Source organism: Chiloscyllium plagiosum, unplaced genomic scaffold (assembly GCF_037043375.1).
Source record: "Chiloscyllium plagiosum isolate Xiang-an unplaced genomic scaffold, Cpla_swu_hap1 HiC_scaffold_12, whole genome shotgun sequence".
NCBI classification, from domain to species: Eukaryota; Metazoa; Chordata; class Chondrichthyes; order Orectolobiformes; family Hemiscylliidae; genus Chiloscyllium; species Chiloscyllium plagiosum.
Genome location: NW_028270150.1, coordinates 86889944 through 86910342, shown reverse-complemented (window position 1 = coordinate 86910342; position 20399 = coordinate 86889944). Strand labels below are relative to the sequence as shown.

General features: G+C 38.7%; 1 protein-coding gene across 8 annotated transcripts in view; it reads right to left on the bottom strand.

Annotated features, from left to right (window-relative positions):
* Nucleotides 1–203: 203 nt before the first annotated feature.
* LOC122555483 (RCC1 and BTB domain-containing protein 1-like) overlaps nucleotides 204–20399 on the bottom strand; it is a 37963-nt gene continuing 17767 nt past the window's right edge. For all 8 annotated transcript variants that reach the window (XM_087993011.1, XM_087993015.1, XM_087993016.1 and 5 more), the window contains 7 exons: nucleotides 17057–17164; nucleotides 14383–14525; nucleotides 10670–10860; nucleotides 9777–9903; nucleotides 9530–9681; nucleotides 954–1084; nucleotides 204–610 (listed from right to left, as the gene is read on the bottom strand). In XM_087993011.1, the coding sequence (XP_087849137.1) occupies nucleotides 470–610; nucleotides 954–1084; nucleotides 9530–9681; nucleotides 9777–9903; nucleotides 10670–10860; nucleotides 14383–14525; nucleotides 17057–17164 (993 nt within the window). In that variant the 3' untranslated portion in view covers nucleotides 204–469. The remainder of the gene's footprint in view (nucleotides 611–953; nucleotides 1085–9529; nucleotides 9682–9776; nucleotides 9904–10669; nucleotides 10861–14382; nucleotides 14526–17056; nucleotides 17165–20399) is intronic.

Genomic DNA, 20399 nt, shown 5'->3' with positions numbered 1-20399 from the left:
CCTGGGCATTCTATCCATAGAATCTTTTCAAACTTCAATTAAAAAGTAAGGAACTTATAGTCCAGGCCATGTCACAATTTTTTCTCAAAGTTTAACAGAAATTTGGATCCCAAATTCAAAATGAGAGTCATTATCTCACAATTATCAAAATAAGGAACAACTCCATTCTCTAGACAGTAATTTAGTAAAAACCATATACATGATAATATTTTAACATTTACTTGCTGCACAATTGATCAGAAATTTACATCCAGGAAATGAACTGCAGCCAAGAAATGAGCTACAATTGTAGTCCAGAATGTTCAAAACCGCTGTTGAAACTTGATGAACATCCCATTGCTCACAAATCACACTGGCAATAGTATAAGTTAGAGATGAGCAAGTTCGAATATTCCAAAGTTGGATCAATTTCCCATTGAAAATGAAGTTTTCTCATATATTGTCACAGGAAAAGATCTACCTCATCCGTTCAGTTTCTGAAAGCTCCACACTTGCTTGCTTTTACAATGAATTCTTTCAAGAGAGCTCCATCCATTTGCCAAAATGCATCAGTGTCGGTGACTGCAGTCAAATGATTCATACAAAATTTGAAGCAAAATTCTTCTAAATCCTACACACAAAAGAAGAAATTTCATGTTAATATTTCTTAGGGGGGGTGGGTGGGTGGGTGGGAAGGAAGGAGAGAAGGAAAGGGGAATGGAAAGAGGGAAAGTGAGGTGGGGAGTGGGGAAGGTGAGACAGGGAAGGAGGGAGGAGAAGTTGGGGAGTGGGGAAATGGGCCAGAGGTAGAAGGTAGATAAAGATGTCAGTGTCCAGTACACAGCAGATTCTAACAACTCTGGTGCAAATTAAGAGTTCATAGAAAACTGTTTCACAGTCATTGTTAGAACAATCAATTAATCAATCATAATATCAGATTAGATTAAATCAGAAAGCATTTCATGACTTTTAACCTTTGCATCATAACGGACAGCTGCTGACAGCAATAGGAAAGCATTCTCCACAGTAATTCCTCTTTTAATGATCTCTTGGCAGAGTTTCTTCACTTTATTTTCACAGTAAGAAGTAGCTAGATCCAGAAGCCCTGCAAAAAATAAATTTGGATGTGATTTCAAGATGTGAAAGGCTCAAACAAAAACAGAACTTTAAAAGCCAATGCAAGTGAAATCAAATTGTACGATACTACCTTGTTAGGTCAAATATTAAATGTCACTTCCATGTTAACAAGTTGAACAACAATCATAACACTCATTCCTACCAACCCAGTTGCATAGGAAAGAGGAGACAGTGAAACAACTTTCTTACTTAGTAAGAAATGACAAATATAACCAGTTACAGCAATTTAAATGGGCAAACAATAAAAAGCCTCACATTCAAGTGATCGTACTACTATCTCAACGCCATGAGCCCTGAGATTGTGGAAGTGCATGTATGCAAATGCAGAATACTCACTTGGGCAAATCTGGGTGTTAAATATCCTGGTTACAAAGTGTTCAAATAAGATAGGAGGGCAATTTGGCATGGCATTTTTGTTCAAGAAGAGCACTTCAGTACTGGAGAAAGGATGTTCCAGGAAAGGATCTATTTAGCTACATCTCAGAATTAAAAAGGAAATTATGACAAGCTGCAAAGACTAACAGGGAACTTTAACTGGGATAGTGGTTATGAAAAGGACAGCGAGAAACAAGTATTATTGATTGCATTCAGAACAACAGCCTACCGGTATCAGAGGGCTGAAGAGAGTCAGGCTCTTGATGTGAAGTACATAAAGCATTTGATACTGTGCCATACAGACTTGAAAAATGTTACAGGAAATGGAATAAAGGGACAAAAGCAACAAGGATACTAAACAGCAAAGGTTAATAGGAATAGTTCAGGCTGGAGGAAATGTTTAGTGGAGTATGCCAATTGGGATGTTTATTTTTCCTGTTGTACATAGTTATCTAGATCCTGTTATGTAAGGGACAAGTTTGCAGATTACACAAATTCTGAGAGAACTGGAAAAAGAACAAGGGAGAACTTCAAAAGACATTAACAGGGTGATGAAGAGAGCTGATGATGGCAGATAAAAGTTGATTTGGAGAAGTGTGAGATGATTTTTTTGGTACAAAGAACATGGTAAGATAGTATAAAAGGGTACCATTCCAAAGAGCATGTAAAAGCAAAAAGATCTGAGTGTATATGTGCATAGGTCACTAAAGGTGTCAAGCATGTAGAGCTGGTAAAACATTCAGTAGTCTAGGCTTTATTAATTGGGACATGATACAAAAACAGTGAGGTTATGCTGAGTTTATAAGGTGGAGTAGTGTGTACAATTCTGGGTACCACACTTCAGAAAGGATGTGAATTGAGTGGAGAAGGTGGATAAGTGACTTATGAGAATGGTTCCAGGAATGACAAACTTCATACATGAGGTAAAGTTGCAGAAATTGCACTCCTTTCCTTGGTGAAAAGGTTTAGGGAAGATTTGAGATGTTTTCAGAATCATGAGGGGTCTGGACAGAGTCGGTAGGAAGAAGCTGTTCCTGCTGTTAAAAGGATCAAAAGCTAGAAGGCACTGTTTTACAGTGTTAAGCCAATGTGAGCCGAGAAAAAACATTTCACACAGTAAGTAATTAGGATCTGGTACGCCCTGCCTGAAAATATGGTGGAATCAACTTGAATCGAGGCATTTAAGAGGACATTAGATGATTATTTAATTAGAAATATTGCACAGAGTTACAGGAAAAGGGAGGAGATTGGCGCTTATTCAAAACACTCAGATCTGGCACAGACATTAATGGTCTAACAGCCTCCTGCATGTAGGAACATGCTGCAATTCCAGAAACTGTATAACAGAATAATTCCAAATATAAGATGCATTAAAGGTTAAAGGGAAAAAATTTCAACATCTCAAGTGTAAAGAAGCAACATTTAAGAATTGGTTGGAAACGGTAAATCCAGAACAAAAAAATATGAAATGGCACCATGGCGCAGTTGTTAGCATGGCTGCAACTGACAAATTGTTTGATAAATTATCAATCTGATTAGAATGACTGTCCTCAGTGAATTTCCTGTATTATGAAGGTGCCGGTGTTGGACTGGGGTGGACAAGAGTTAAAAATCACAACACCGGGTTATGTCCAACAGGTTTATTCGAAACTACAAATTTTCCTTCCCTGCTCCTTCCTCAGGCAGCTAGTGAGTGAGGAAATGTCCGACACAGAATTTATAGTGAAAATATCAAAGGGTCAGACGACTTACATATTGAACAAACCAAGATGGCTATTAAGTCTTTGTTAAAAATCACACAACACTAGGTTATAGTCCAACACTTGGTTAAGAGAAGGGCTGGACTGGTAGATCAACGTTCCAGGTGTGAAAGAGGGAGGATGTGAAATGGATGGAGGAGTTCCATTACTGATTGAAAATGTCACAATTGCACTAAGAGAGGACATCATGAAGGGCTCATCCAGATATGCATACAGATCATGGAAAGATGTAAAGACAACACAGTTGTTGTTGTAGGTGATTTTAACTTTCCCAAAATTGACTGGGACTGCCTTTGGGCTTGGGCTTACATGAGTCAGAATTTGTGATATACATTTACTAAGGTTTCTATAAACAATATGTAGTCTAAATAAGGAAGGGGCTGGACAAGACCTTGTACTGGGAAATGAGCAATTTGGAAACTGTGATCATAATTCCATAAGGTTTAAGATAGTTATAAGGATAAGATTGGTCCTCAGGTGACAGTGCTAAATTGGGAAAGGATAATTACAACAATTATTTCGCAGGAACTGGAGAAATTAGATTGGGGCGGCTATTTGAGGTAAATCCATATCTGATGTGTTGGAGTCTGTTAAAGGCCCGTTGATCAGAGTTCGGGACCAGCATGTTCCTGTGAGGATGAAAGGACAGGGATAAAAAGAGATATTGAAAGTTCAGTCAAATATTAAAAGGAAGCATATGTAAGATTTAGGAAACTGAGATCAGACAAAGCCCTTGAGGAATATAAAGGAAGCATGAAAAAACTTAATTCCTTGTTTAAGAGAGCTAATAGGGACTATGAAATGCCTTTGGTAGGTTCGATTAGGAGAATCCCATAGCATTAAAATGTATATTAGGAGCAAGAGGGTAGCTAGGGAAAGGGATGGTCCTGTCATAGAATCCCTACAGTGTGAAAATAGGCCATTTGGCCCAACAAATCCACACCAACCCTACGAAGAGTAACCCACCCCAGACACATTCCCCTATTACTCTACATTTCCTCTGACTAATGCACCTAGCCTACATATCTCTGAACACTATGGGCAATTTAGCTTAGCCATTTCATCTAACCTGCACATCTTTGGACCATGGGAGGAAACCCGGAGGAAACTCAAACAGGCAGAATGCGCAAACTCCACACAGTCACTCAAGACTGGAATTGAACTCAGAACCCTGGCACTGTGAGACTGCAGTGCTAACAACCGAGCCTCCAAAAGAGGAACGTGTGTGTGGTGTCCGAGGAAGTGGATGAGGTCTTTAAATGAGTCCTTCGCATCAGTATTCAGAGAGAAGAGCATGATTAGGGAGAGTTATGTTGATTTTCTACAGCATGCTCATTTTAAGGTGGTGTTGGGTGTCTTGAAAATTGGTAAAGAATACCAATTCTGTTCCTTTCTTTAAGAAAGGCAACAGGATAATTCAAGAAATTATAGGCCAATAAGCCTTACATAAGTAGTAGGAAAATTATTGGAGACTATTCTTAGGGATAGGATTTACTAGTATTTGGAAAAGAATGTGTGGGAGAGGTCTTGTCTCACAAATTTAATTGAGATTTTTTGAGGAAGTGACAAAGATTGATGAGGGTAGGGAAATTGATTTTGTTCTACACGACTTTACAAAAGCATTTGACAAGGTCCCTTGACAGGCTGGTCCAGAAGATTAAGTCATGTGGGATCTACCGTGAGTCAGTAATCTGGATACAAAATTGGCTTGGTCATAGAAGACAGTAGTTATGGAGGAGTGTTTTTCTGAATATAGGTCTGTGACCAGTGGTATTCTGCAAGGATCACTGCTGGGACCTCTGTTGTTTGTAACATATATAAAAATGACTTGGATGAAAATATAGATGGTGTGTTTAGTAAGTTTTCAGACAACACAAAACTTGTAGAGTTGTGGATACTGAGGAGGGTTATCAAAAGGATACAGCAGGTTATCAATCAGTTGGAAAGTTCAGCGAAGAAATGGCAGATGAAGTTTAATCTGGAAATGTGTAAGGTGATGCATTGTCAGAGGTCAATTGCAGCAGAAATGTATACAGAAAATGGCAGGACCCTTAGGAGCATTTATAGACAGCAAACTTTTAGGGTGCAAGTACATGGCTCGCTGAAAGTGGCAACACAAGCGGATAAGGTGGTAAAGAAGACACACGGTATGCTTGCCTTCATCGATTGAGGCATTGAGTATAAAAGTTGACAAGTCATGTTACAGATTAACTTTAGAATGGTGAACAAAAAAGGGTTACCAGCACTGTGCCTGGATTGGAGTGTACGTGCTATAAGAAGAGGTTGGATAAATTTGTAATGTTTTTGCTAAAGCATTGGGAGATTGAGGGGCAACCTGATACAAATACATAAAATTATGAGAGGCATGGATAGGGTGGATTGTCAGTCTTTTTCCCTGGGTAAAAATGTCAAATACTAGAGGGTCTAAATTTAAGGTGAGAGTGAAAGCTTAAAGGAGACAGCAGGTTTTTTTTTAAATGCAGAGGGTGGTAGGTGCCTGCACCACACCACCAAGGGATGTAGTAAAAGGAGATAGAATGGCAATGTTTAACAGCCATTTGGAAAGACACATGAACAGGCAGGAATAGAAGAATAAGCACCTAATACTGGCAGGTGGGAGTAGTTTAGAATGACATCATGGTCAGCACAGACCTGGTGGCCAAATGGCCTGTTTCTGTGCTGTATTATTTAGTGTTCTATGCTCTAGTACTGAGAAAATGCAGAATTACTGCTTTTTGGATTACACGAAGGTTCTACCTGTCAACTGTTCAGATGGAGGTAAAGAGAACAGAACATTAAACAATGTACTCATCATAATTTTTCCACCTAAGAGCAGATTAACTGGATGCTCCTTGAATTTGCTATGCAATTTAGGATTTTGCCATGTGCAAATTTAACACAGGAAACAGGACTAACCATTCAGCTAGATCACCGGCGATAGGTAAACAAACAGCAGCCTTTCCCCCACATTCCTTGATACCTCTGGCTAACAATAATTTGTAATCTCCAATTTAATATCACCACTTATCATTTTTGGAAAAGTCATCCAAATTTCTATCAACCTTGACATGTTGAACTGTTTTCATAATCTTATTCCTAAAAATAAAGGGCTTTAATCTTTAGACATCCATCCCATCATCTAAACTACCATATATACTCATGTAAAAGTCAAACTTTTTAGACTATTTTTTAAGGTTACATTCATGGGGTTGACTATTACATAGACTTTGAGGGGCTGAAATTCATGCTACAGTCCAAAATATCATATCATTAGTATTATTTTTGGTTCACAGTTTGTTTCTCTGGCATGTCAAGAGTAATGGGTACTTCATCCATGTTTCTAATGCATGCAGCCTTCCTTCTGTCAATTTCTGATAACAAACCAGTGAAACTTTATTAACTTATTTTCTAGTTCAGCAAGCAACTGTGCAGTGTTAGTTCTCTGCTGAAGTACTAAATCATGCCTTCTCATGAACCTTGTCCAGCACTTGCCCTAAAATGTGAAATTCCATCCTTTTTTGGTGTGTTTTGTGCATGGATTTGGATGGTTTCACGACTAACATATTTTCTATTTTGAAGATTTTCAAGTACACACTCAGCAACGTTTTTCTCCAAATGTGGCCACTTGATAAGTTTAGCTCTGTGGGCACACTTTCATTTTGGCATTGTCTGAAGTTGGTTTGATAGCTTTCTCCAGCCACTCAGGTTTCTCCGAAACACACAATTCTCTTGCTGCTAGACAATTATTTGTCTTCTCTGCAACTTCAATAACTTTCAGTTTAAACTCTACTGTATATTGTGTGTGTTTTGGAGGGCATTTTTACACAAAATAATGAAGTTTCAAAACCTCAACTAAGTATATTCCACGAATGCTCCAGGGGAATTGAGCTCAGCTGAGCTGTACACAAAGGGAAGTTGTCACCCGACTCTGACCTGATGCATCTTAAACTTTCAAGACAAATTGGTGTGAATTGTACATCAAAACATATAATAGCATGAAAAAAAAAATTCATTCCCTCATTGTAACATTTATGTACAGGATAATACTTTGACTCACAATTGTGATCTGTTATCTGTGAAGAATTAGGGTTGACTTTTAGACAAGAAATATGGAAAATTCCAGTTCTTTTGGCCAAAAATAGAGGGTCAACTTTTACGTTTTACATGAGTACAGGTATATGGTATTAATAAACGTGGTGAATTTCCTTGGCCCCAACACATCAGTCACATGTACTCAATGTTAATTATCTCTACTTTGTCTCCAGCTACACATGCAATTTGCTAATCAGGTCAATAAAGTGTGTAGTATTTCACAAGTTTCAGCTTTAACATTTCTAAAGAACTTTACCAAATTACATTTGGAAATCCAGATTAACAACTCTGCAAACATTTTCCTGTCTACTACTTTAAACATCTTTCAATCAGCTTCAGTCAGGCACGACTTACCCATTAAGTAAAAACGAGGACTGCAGATGCTGGAAACCAGAGTCTGGATTAGAGTGGTGCTGGAAAAGCACAGCAGGTCAGGCAGCATCCAAGGAGCAGGAAAAATCGACGTTTCGGGCAAAAGCCCTTCATCCGGAATAAAGCTCTATTCCTGATGAAGGGCTTTTGCCCGAAACGTCGATGTTCCTGCTCCTTGGACGCTGCCTGACCTGCTGTGCTTTTCCAGCACCACTCTAATCCAGATACGACTTACCCATTATAAATCCATGCTGAAAATGTTCAATCACTTACAGCCTCTACATATCCTTTGTCATTAGATGTTAGCCTGACTGATCATGATTCACTGGTTTCTTTCTCCCTCCTTAAATAGTAGTGACATGCACAATTTTCCCAATCTAAAAGGTATGGCTCTTGAATCAAGAGACTTTGAAAGATTACAGTTACAGCTTACTACATTTAAATATTCTAGGTTGGAAACCATCTGATCCTGAGGTATTTCTCAATCTCTAGTGCTACTGTTTTTGTTGTTATTGTTATCTTTTCTTACCCTAGATTTTCTCTTTCATCATTAAAGGAGCATGTGTCAGAACGAGTTGTCAATCAGAATCTACTGTGCAGGTTTAGTGACCTACCATTAGGATAACAACAGCAATGAAAAGTAAGACTGTCAGCAATTCAAACAAGGAACTTCTCTATATTTGAAGAAATAATAGTAACCATAAGCAGGTGAACAGCAGATATGCAGTGATATCAATCCACAGACTGACCTTTATGCACAAATTGCTGAAAAATGTGTTGCTGGAAAAGCGCAGCAGGTCAGGCAGCATCCAAGGAGCAGGAGAATCGACGTTTCGGGCATAAGGAATCCTGAAAAAGGGCTTATGCCCGAAACGTCGATTCTCCTGTTCCTTGGATGCTGCCTGACCTGCTGCGCTTTTCCAGCAACACATTTTTCAGCTCTGATCTCCAGCATCTGCAGTCCTCACCTTCTCAACCTTTATGCACAAATAGTCAACCTCAGGCATTAGATTAGACTTTTTTTTTCAAGATTAGACTCCCTACAGTGTGGAAACAGGTCATTTGGCCCAACAAGTCCACACCGACCCTCAGAAGAGGGTCTCACCCAGACCCATTCCCCTATATTTACCCCTCTAATGCACCTAACACTATGGGCAACTTAGTATTGCTAATTCACCTGATCTGCACATCTTTGGATTGTGGGAGGAAACCGGAGCACCCAGAGGAAACCCACGCAGACATGGGGAGAATGTGCAAACTCCACACAGACAGTGGCCTGGAATCGAACCCGGATCCCTGGCGCTGTGAGGCAGCAGTGCTAACTATTGAGCCACCGTGCCGCCCTGTAGAGTACTTTTTTTAAAATCTACTACCCAAGGAGATGAAACAGTGTTTGAGTTTTCACTTGGGAAACTCTGTACTTCATGGGAGAAAACTCATCTAAACGTCCTATACAAAAATGTCAACATTTTGGTTCCAGTCTTAAGTGCAATACTAAGGGAGTGCTGCACATTCACAAACCATGTTTTTAAAATATTGATTAAATTGAATTTGATGACAATTATATGATCCTTGTGTGTGCAACTGGACAATTATACTCCATTTCAAAATGTACTGTTGGCAACCATATGTCCTAGAGCACTCCCAAAACAAAAAAAAACAAAGGCAAAGTGATGGTAATGGCTCAATGTATGGCAGAAATCGGTGAGCAAATGATCTGTCCTTGCTGTATCAGGATGATGGAACACAGCAAGGATACGAAACATTCTTTACAAGACTCGTCAGTACAAAGAGAGGCAAATTACATACAGTACCTATTGCATCCTCAGGAGGAAGATTTACACAGTCTGTGTACAAGTATTCTAGAAAGGCACGGTATACTGAATAGCTAAACTGGTCAATCTCAATCACTTCTTTTTCATCTTCACTCCAGTAGGATTGAAACATAGTTCGAAAATGTTCACACCTGGTGGTAAGAAATAAATTAATTTTACCATAAATTCATTTTTATTAAATTTGATTCCCAGAAAATACTAATTGACAACATTTTGAAAGCAGTACCTTATTTTCAAAACAGCTTTATGAACGTGAATTAATTTTCCTTCCACACAGAACTTTAAATCTGATGTTTCCAAGCTATCAAACTCCTTGTGCAGAGACTGGGCTACAGTTAGGTGATCATCTTGTTCTACAGAGAGTGGAAATCAAGTGGTAAAAGCAGTTGTTCTGGAACACACAAACGTCCTAACCAGATAAATTGTGCCATTGACAGGTTCAATCAGAGGACATGCTACCTGTTTTGGGGCTTCCAGTTGTACTGAAAATTCATCTTGGAACGAAAGTTACGTTACATGGAGATGGAGTGCAGGGATAGGGAAAACATTGTTAACATGTGTAAACAACTACTGGAAAAGGAAGAAACAGAAATCGGAAACCTAATTGCTACTGTCGATTTTAAATTATATCTATAATATAATTAGTGTGAATAAGAACAGTCAATAACCATTGGACACAGATTTAAGAAAATTAGCAAAAGAATTAAAGTGGGAGAAGAGACACAAAAATATTTACTGCAATCAGTGGTGGTGGTTTGGAATGCACCACAAAGTGCACAAGAAGCAGATTCAACTGCAGTTTTCAGAAGCAAATTGGATATTTACTTGAAAAAGGAAAAAAATATACAGAGCTACAGTAAGCAATAGGGGAAAATGGCATTAATTAGATAGCTCTTCTAACTAACAGGGACAACAGGCTGAATAACCTCTTTCTCTGCTGCAAGATTCTGTGATTTAATTAACAATCGAAATAGTCATTTGCTTATAGTAATTCAAAAATATTGTTACTAGAACAAAAATAAAATGCAAGTTCAAGAGATAACTCAGTTAGTTTACACTTCAAATTAAATCATGTCAGTTTTTTGTGTGTGGACAATCACTGATTCAGCATGAACTTACCTATGGACAGGAAGCGCCATGTAACTGCTGGAGACGCAAAGCAGGCAAACACGTCATCTGTGCAAGAGAAGTGAGTGAGACGTGGGAGGGTTACCGACTGGCCCCGGCAGTATCCCCACATGTAGACTTGGCCACCCTGGGTCTTCACAGCTGAGGTGTGAGTGAAATGGCAAGCAGCAATCTCCACAATCCTACAGATAGAAACCAAGGAAAAGAGATGCTAGGGCATTGATAAGGTGCAGCACGTTGCAGGCAAGTGTTTTCTGCTAGGTTAGTCTATGTTTATAGTTGAGCTGAGGCTGCATTGCCATGTTCCACTCCACATGCAGTTCAACTGTACATTTAATTTTAAACGACTAGATTGGTTGCATCTTGACATAATTGCAGGTAATGCTATTTTCCTTGGGTTTAAGTTTAAGGACTGCCAATCATCTAAATTTATTTCCAATATCTAGTCAAGGCTGTGACCTAAACATCAGTCCTAGAACACTATTTGCTCTCAGGGAATAGGGCAAAATGAAATGAAGGGCTTCAAAGATGAACACAAATCATTTTGCCTGATAACAGCACATCCTGCACAATGGCAACAACATTCCATTTATCTGTGCGTCATACAACAAACAGCACAACAGAAACAAAAACAAACAATGGATTTGGTAAATCTGAAATAGAAGGAAGTATTGGAAATACTCGGCAGGTCTAGCAACATCAGTAGAGGGATGGATAGAGTTAATGTTTCAAATTGATGAATTTTCAATAAAACTCCCTCAAATGAGACAAAAATGCCAATGCTATTCCCTGCAAAATATTTTGAGAGAATAAGTCTATAGCAGCAAATAGTATTGAAATTGATGTGAACAAATGGAGGAAATTTTAAAAATGTACATGTTTAAATACATTCTGTATCAATTAATAAGTTTCACTAATTGTGCACAAAGAGAAGATTGCATTTCCTGAAGATCTATGATTCTATGACTCTAATTCCCAGATTAATATTTTTGATTTAAGTAATCATTAATACTGGATCCTGACAGACATGATTAAACAAGAATAAACTTTATAATCCAGATGTATTAGAATCAATTTAATCTCCCATTAATTTCCTTTATTTCAATTTGTAAGCTGTGGAAAAACAAAACAAAAAAACCCAAAAATATTATTTATTTAATATCAGAGGATTATTCTGCCTCTTGTAAAAAAAAAAGTGGCAATATTAAATCTTTACCCTCTGGATAACATTGAAAATTCTATTCCTGTTAGAATACTTTCCTAATCAAATAAAATACATTCCTGTCACAGGAATAGCGTACATATTAAATTATCACAAGTATATTGTCAGCCATGAGTCGTAGCACTATTGCCTCTCTTTCAGAAGATCAAGGGTTCAAACCCCACTCCATAAATGTGAGCTAAACCAGAGGCTTACAATTCAATGAGATAGCGCGATGTTGTCAGAGGTCTGGACACTCTTTCATACAAGTCCTTTCAAACTGATTGAGAACTGACCCCATTGAACATCACTCATCAATTCACTGTAATTCAAGTGCATATGCATTAGTCCTTCTCCTGGGGTTTTGCTAGTTAACCAGTTTCCTAACCAGACTAATAATTTACCTTCAATTCCTTGTGCTTTAATCATAGGTAGAACACAATGCCTTCTACAAATCCATATAAACTACATAGATAGACATTCACCTATTTACTACAATTGTTAATCCTCCATAACTCTAAGTAGGTTCATTAAACATGGATTAGCTATTACAAATTCAGCTGGCTATGTCCAGTCATTTTAGATTTCTCCAAGAGTTATGTCACTGTGACATTAAATATTGATTTCAATAATTACCCTGTTATAGACGAGCAAGGCTATTCTGTTTCCTCTTTGAATTTTCCCAAATAATGAAATTGCATTTGCACTTTTACAATCTAAAGGATGATTTCCTGAGTTGAAAGAGCTTTAAAAGATTATGGCTAAAGCTTTTCTGTGTGCTCTTGCATATGCAAAGCAGTATGTTTGAAATAGTAAGTACAGTGCAACCTCTTGGTCAATATCCTGAATATTATTCTGCTTGTTTAATAATGCTGAGACTTAATTAACTCACTGCCTTAAAGCAAAATAAATATGTTAATAAACAAGAACATTAAATAGAGCAACACTAATTAAACTGAGGATTAATTTCAGTTTTCAAATTATGGAAGGTTACAGGAAAGTTAAGGAGAATACGTTGAACAATATTAGACAGGGCTTTATCAAGCAAATGAGAAAAAAAAACTGGTTGCATTGGTGGGTGGAGCAGCAATCAGGAGGTATGTATTTAAGGTAATTGGTGAAAGAACGAGAAGGGAAATGAGAATTTTTAATGCAGCAAGATAAGATGACTTGGATTGCACTACATTAAAAGATGGTGGAAGGTGAATCAGTGGTAACCTTCAAAAGGAGTTGGACATGCATTTGAAAAATCATCTTGGCTATCCCTAAAGAACACAGAAGCAGGACTAATTGGACAGCTTTTTCAAAAGGCCATCACAGTTACAATGCACCAAATGGCCTCCTATTTGTTTTTTTTGACTCTGTAACAAATGCTCAAAATACAAAGGCTAAGTGAACAACCTCTATAATACAATTTCTGAAACCAGCAGCTGACATATGAGGCAGAGAGAGAGAGAGAAAGAAAGAGAGAGACAGGCAGGCAGACAGGCAGGCAGGCAGGCAGGCAGACAGGCAGGCAGACAGGCAGGCAGACAAAGACAGAAATCTTTTAACCCCAGACACTCTGGCCTTCCGACATACTGAACAAGTTGGATGTTTAGTACAAACGTGTGTACATATGACAATTAGTCACTGGGCCATCTCTGAATAAACAGTACATTGATTATTATTATAAAGATTATCAGTTCAAATAGCTAGAGCACAATGCTAATAATACAAAGGTCATGGGTTCAATCCCCAGACTGACCAAACCAAGTGGCTTCCAGCCGAGACTTTAGGGGTGGCACAGTGGCTAGCACTGCTGCCTCAGAGCACCACGGACACTGATTCCAGCCTTAGGTGACTGTCTGTGTGGAGTTCACATGTTGACCCTATGTCTGCATGGGTTTCTGCTGGGCACAGCGGTTGTGCACATTAGGTGAACTGGCCATGCTAAATTGGCCATAGCGACGAAGGACGTGAGTGCTAGTTGGATTAGCCATGGTAAAATGCGAGGTTACAGGGATAGGATAGCAAGCTGGGTCTGGGTGGGATGCTCTTCAGCGGATTGGTGCAGATTCGATGGGCTGAGTGGCCCCTTCTGCACTGTAGGAATTGTCTGATAACTGTTCAACTCAGTTTAGAATCATAGGAAGAGACCATTGTGCCAATGTTACTGGGCTGATACTCAAACATTTATTTAGTTTGTCTCACTTATCCTACCCAGTACTCTTTCTCATAGCCCTGAAAAAATATGCTATTAATTATCCAGTTCTCTTTGTTACTTTTGAATCTACTTGCAAGACTTTTGCAGACATATGGAGATGCTGAGTAAGAGAATTTTGCCTTTCCTGTTCTCCACACCAACATCATCGCTATTACTCCAACCTTTTGCTAATGCCAATTGCTTGTGTGTTAAGTGGCAACGTGAAGTAAGTTTTCTGGACAGTCCTGTTACAGAGAGAGAGCTGATTATACAATGTCAACTAATTGTTAAATGTTAGTAAAAACAAAACGACAGTACCTTTCTTTCTCCACAGTGATCAGCACTGGGACCAGCTGATTGATTTTATTTCCAATACCCAGCTGCCCAGATGTATTAGCTCCCCAGGCATATAGCAAGCCCTCATCTGTTAGTGCGAGTGTGTGAGCAGAACCACAGACAGTCTGGAAGTAGAATAACATTCATCAGCTATGATAAATCCTAAAACATAATTTTCAAAGTTGTGAATGAATTCAATTAGGGCATGTTGAATATTGATCAGTAGTTTGAGAGGTAAGAAGCATATATAATTTTGTTATTACACAGATGTTAATTTAATGACAATGATAATAATGACTGAAAAACTTTTAGTTACTAAATTACTACATTACTTTTAGATTTCATTTATTGTTATTCTTCTGACGAGAAAGTATGTTTGAAAGGATCATTGATTGGCGTTTAAATTAATATTTCATCTCATGCTCTGTGCTTTTCTTATTTGCTCTCTCAATTCCACATTGAATCTTCATATTTGACCTGGTTCTTAACTGTATTAACCCAGCATCTGTCACGCCCACACTTACAAAGAGGATTCTGGGTTTGTTTGCCCTACCTTTCCCCTTTGTAGAAGTGACCTTTGCCTATACTTTAAAGGCAACATACTGATCATCACCTTTCTCTGGTCAGCTTTGATTCCACTTTATTGGAGTCAGACTCATTCTTATCCTATTAAAGTTGGCTTTTCCTCAAACTATTCTTTTGCTGGGTTACTCTTTGTAGTTTTCCGCTGTCAACCTAAAGCTCATGTTAAAATTATCATTGTCCCAAAACGTGACTTCACAGTCACCTGGCCCAACCAATTCCCAAGAATCAGCTCAAGTAGTATTTTCTTTCTCATTGCAAGAGAGACATTAAATTTGAACATTAATTGTTGAAACATTTCCTGGATGCACACTGGCAAATTACCCCCTCCTCTGCTCTTTGTCTATTTTAGAAATGTAATCATTTAATTATTTACTTTGCTTACAAATTTGTTCCTCTACATTTTTCCCACTAATTGGTAGCCTTTACACGATACCAAGCAATGTAATTGCACCAATTCTTTGTTCTTTAGCCCTAACCAAAAAGATTCTGTCCTTGACCACAGTGCAATGCTGGTGAGAGACAACATTCTCCTTAATCAATATTGTCAACCATTCTCCTTTTCTGAGCACTTGTATCAAAAGGATATTTAGTACCCAGCTATACAGTTCTGAATCAAGTCTCCATTAACCCCACAACATCATACTTCTATGTAATTATCTGTGTCTGTAACTCACTGACCTTACCAATCACATGCTGCACATTCGCATGGTATTGGTCAAATTTGAACTTTATTACTTTGCCATTAATGTTGAATCCACCAAACATCAATGCCTCCTACTCTATTATCTCTGCTTTATACCTCTTATGAATTTACCCCAGTACCCTCCTGCAAACTTTGTGCAAACTTTCCACAATAGCACCAATACTAACTGCTCTTTTCTACCAATAATGTGGAGGAGCCAGTGTTGGACTGGGGTGGGAGAAAGTGAGGACTGCAGATACTGGGGATCGGAGTCAAAACGTGCGGCACTGGAAAAGCACAGGTGGTCAGGCATCATCAGCATAAATTACAAAAGTACTCTCTGGGATGAAAATTGGAGTTGAAATTAATGATCAGGAGTTAAGCTGCAGTGAGTACCTTGTTATTCAACATTTTTTCAAAGCAACTTTTTGTATTGCATTTTGATTTCCAACAAATGAGAACCACCAACAATTTCACAAACCAATTCCCAATAAACTGCAGATACACAATTTCAATTCACAGTCCCATTTCTTTTTGAACTCAAAGTGTTAACCGTGATTCTGTCTCCACAAATTGCCAGATCTGCTTAATTTCTCCTGCAGTCTCTGTTTTTATTTCAGTTTTCCACCATCTGCCTTTCCACCCCCCCTCCTTGTTGGTTCTTGGGGTGTGAGCACCACTGGCAAATCCAGCATATTGTTGTCTCCTTCTCTCGGTACCAGTGGCCTATAAAACCATTCAGTTCAGTTCATGCAGAGTACAGTTACAGTCAACCACATTGCTATATATTTGCAATCAAACGTAGGCAAATTGCTGCTCCTGAAAGACATGAGTGAACCAGGTGGGTTTTTGCAATAATCTGGTATTTTATGATTATTAATATGCCTCGCATTTAATTCTAAATTCAACCATTGTGCTTATTTCAATTCCTTCAGCTGCCAGATAGGATTTGAACTCATGTCACTACAACATTAGTCAAGAACTTTGGGTTAATGTCTTTAGTAACATTACCACTAAACTACCATCAATGTATAATGTCATTACCAAGGTCACACACTTATATATTACTGCAAAGTAAACTATCTGATTGAAACGAACACCAGTGGAATACCAAAATGCTTTCACACTACACACAGTGCTTAACTTTGTATCTAGAAAAACAAAATCGTATTGATTAATTTTACTCATTTGCTAATTTGTAAAGCTGTTTTTAATGACAGGGTGAGACATGAATTCACTTTTAAAAATCTGCTAGGTAATTTTAAAACATTATTCACTATTTCAGGCAGGTTCATAACTGCCTAACATACTTTATCTAACAGACAGTAAAAGCAATCTGCTTTACATAAATTAACAAAACAGGTGGTGATGTTTACCAAGGATATTTACCTGAAGGACACAAATTCCTTGTAACCCAGTCACTCTGCAAGGAGTAAGGTGATTTCCACTGATTCCTGTTCCCAGCTGACCACTGCCATTGTAACCCCAAGCGTATACCTAGACAAAGAAGACGAATATATATAAAATCAGAGTATTCAAGGAAGTCATTCAGCTAACTGTGTTAGAACTAGTTTTTTGAAAGTGAATCCATTACTCTCACTCCACCTATGCTTTACCCATAGCGCTTTCTTCTTTGTTTTTAAATTTATATCTAGTTATCTTTTGAATATTGCTATTAAACCTCAGACTGTGAATTCTAGTTAATAACAGCACGTGAAGTAAAGAAAACATTGCTATCACTCTTCTGTGAATTATCTTAAACTTACCGCCTCTGGTAACTGACCTTCCTGCAATGCAACAAATTTCTCCCAATCTACCTTCATAATTTTGAGCATATCTATGAACTTTACTGCTCAAGAATAACTTGGGAATGAATAATAAATGCTGGCCCAGCTAGCAATGTCTACATCCCCTGAAGAGGAGATCAATTTCAATTTAACTTGTCTCTCCACTTACCTATCCATGTATCTGTTTGAAACATAAAGGATTCTTAGAAGTCTTGACAGGTTAAAAAGGAGATTCTAGGACCAGAGAACACAGTGTCTGAATACAGAGGCACCAATTTAAAACTGAGACGATGAGGAATTTCTTCTTTCAGAGGGTTGAGACTCCAAAGAATTTCCTTGCCACAGAAAGCTGTGGTGGCAAAACTTTGTGCACATTTAAGGCAGAGATAGCTAGATTATTGATCAGGATGAGGAATTAATATTACAAGGAAGGGGCAGGAGAGTGGCCGTGACAAATTTTGGATCGATTACAATCCTACCTGAATGACAAAGCAGGCTCGAGTGGCCAAACAGCCTACTCTTGTTCCTATTTCTTGCAATCTTTGATTAACCAATGATGGGTTCAGAAAAAATTTACAATGATGGTGCCAGGATTGGAGGATTTGAGCTAAAGGAAGAGGCTGAACAGGCTGCAGCTATTTTCCCCACAGCATCAGAAGCTGAGGGGGGAAACCTTATTCAGATTTAATTAAATCAAGAAGGGCACTGATAGATATATAATCTAAGGTCTTTTCCCGAGGGAAGGGGAGTCCAAAACTAGAGGGCACAGATTTAATGTGAGAAGTGAAAAATTTAAAAGGTATCTAAGGGACAACTTTTTCACAAAGAGCATGAAATGAGCTGCCAGTGGAAATGGTGGCGGTGAGTAAATTACAACATTTAAAAGGCATGTAGATGGGTATATGAATAGGAAGGATTTAGAGGAATATGGGCCAAATGCTGGTAAATGGGACTAGATCAGGATACCTGGTCAGCATGGACGAGTTGGACTGAAGAGTCTGTTTCCCTGCTGTCTATAACTCTATATAGCCCTCTCAATAAATTTAAGTGATGACAGACAAAGACCATTTGAAGGAATAATGTTGAAAGGAAATACAAGAATTAACTTGGCATTGTTCTGGCAAATGGCCTGTAAGTATTAGGCGTGCAGGAGAAAATGAACAACTACACCTAACCTCACTGTTCCTGTGTTTTGATCCAAGCTGACTGTTGCAGCAGCAATGAAGTTTTAGTCAGTTCTGTAAAGTGTAAAAATGAGAAAGCCTTTTGTGATCTGATGTCACTCCAAAGCTATTCAGTGTAATTTAGTTTTAAGTGCAGCCACGGTATTTTGCAGGGAAATCCAGCAGCCAATTTTCATACAGTAAATTCCCAGAAAATGGAGTAATTACTCTGAATATCAGCACTAGTGCAGACAGGGCTAGTGGTGTCACTGTCATAGAGTCATAGAGATGTACAACATGGAAACAGAACCTTCGGTCCAACCCGTCCATGCCGACCAGATATCCCAACCCAATCTCGTCCCACCTGCCAGCATCTAGCCCATATCCCTCCAAACCCTTCCTATTCATATACCCATCTAAATGTCTCTTAAATGTTGCAATTGTACCAGCCTCCACCACATCCTCTGGCAGCTCATTCCATACACGTACCACCCTCTGCGTGAAGGTTGCCCTTTAGGTCTCTTTTATATCTTTCCCCTCTCACCCTCTAGTTCTAGACTCCCTGACCCCAGGGAAGAGACTTCGTCTATTTACCCTATCCATGCCCTTCATAATTTTGTAAGCCTCTATAAGGTCACCCCTCAGCCTCCGATGCTCCAGGAAAAACAGCCCCAGCCTGTTCAGCTTCTCCCCATAGCTCAGATCGTCCAACCCTGGCAACACTGGTTGCAACAAGCCACAGGTCTTTCAACTGACATCACACACTGCATGTGCAGTCTTGCCAGTGCAGGCACAGTACTACTACATCTTTATTTCATGTAAATTAGTTTTTAAAAAGTGGCAACCAATCCCTTGTGCAGCCTTGGCCTTTTGATGGTTGGATTTTTACCCAGCATTCTCAAGGAAAGGAAATACACCTCATCCTCATATGCACATTGACAAAATAAGCTACAGTTATAGTCATTTCAACTCCTTAATCTATGAGAAAGGGCCAGCTATAGGAGGGCAATAGAGGCAGTGCTGTGAGTACGGAGGCATCATAACCATGGCCTCAAGCTCTGAGAAAAAAATTATTGGTCTCCACGTTAACCCTGAACAGGGCAGCTCCTTCCATTGTTTACAAGGTATCATTGTCTCTCTATCTCTTTGCACATGTATGCTCCTGGCACAACCTAGAACTGGCATTTACATAATTCATAGTTTCCACAAAAACAGAACACTAGACAAATGATTTGGTAGTGGATTTTGAAGGATAAATGTTGATCAGGATACTGGAAAATCTCCCTCAGCACTGCACCACAATGTTAGCCCATGGTAGGGACTAAAGGAACCAAGTGAGGTTTAAACCCACAATCTTCTCACTCTGAGATGACAGCTTTATGGTAACACTGAGATAAATATTAAACACTGAGCTCAAAGCACCAAAGTCACACTGTACTGCAATCTTTGCAACAATTTTCCAGCATTAATTCAGCCATAAGAAGGTGCACAGGGCCAGAGCTCCCCCTCTGCATTTAAATCTAAATTCAGGAAGAAGCTCTCTAACTTCAAACATATTTAGCTGCAGACTCATCACACTGCATCGCCCAGAGGTACCAGGCAATTAGATAAGTATAGGGCAATTGTAAGTATTTCTCTTACCCACAATGCAAATCTGTCCAAAGTAGTCAGTAAAAGGTTGCAATCAAAGTGCAAAATTTCATCGATAAACCATGCAAATGACCTGATTACAATTTGTAAGATGCTAGAACCTGTAAACAAATTCAAAAAGACAGTCGTGCA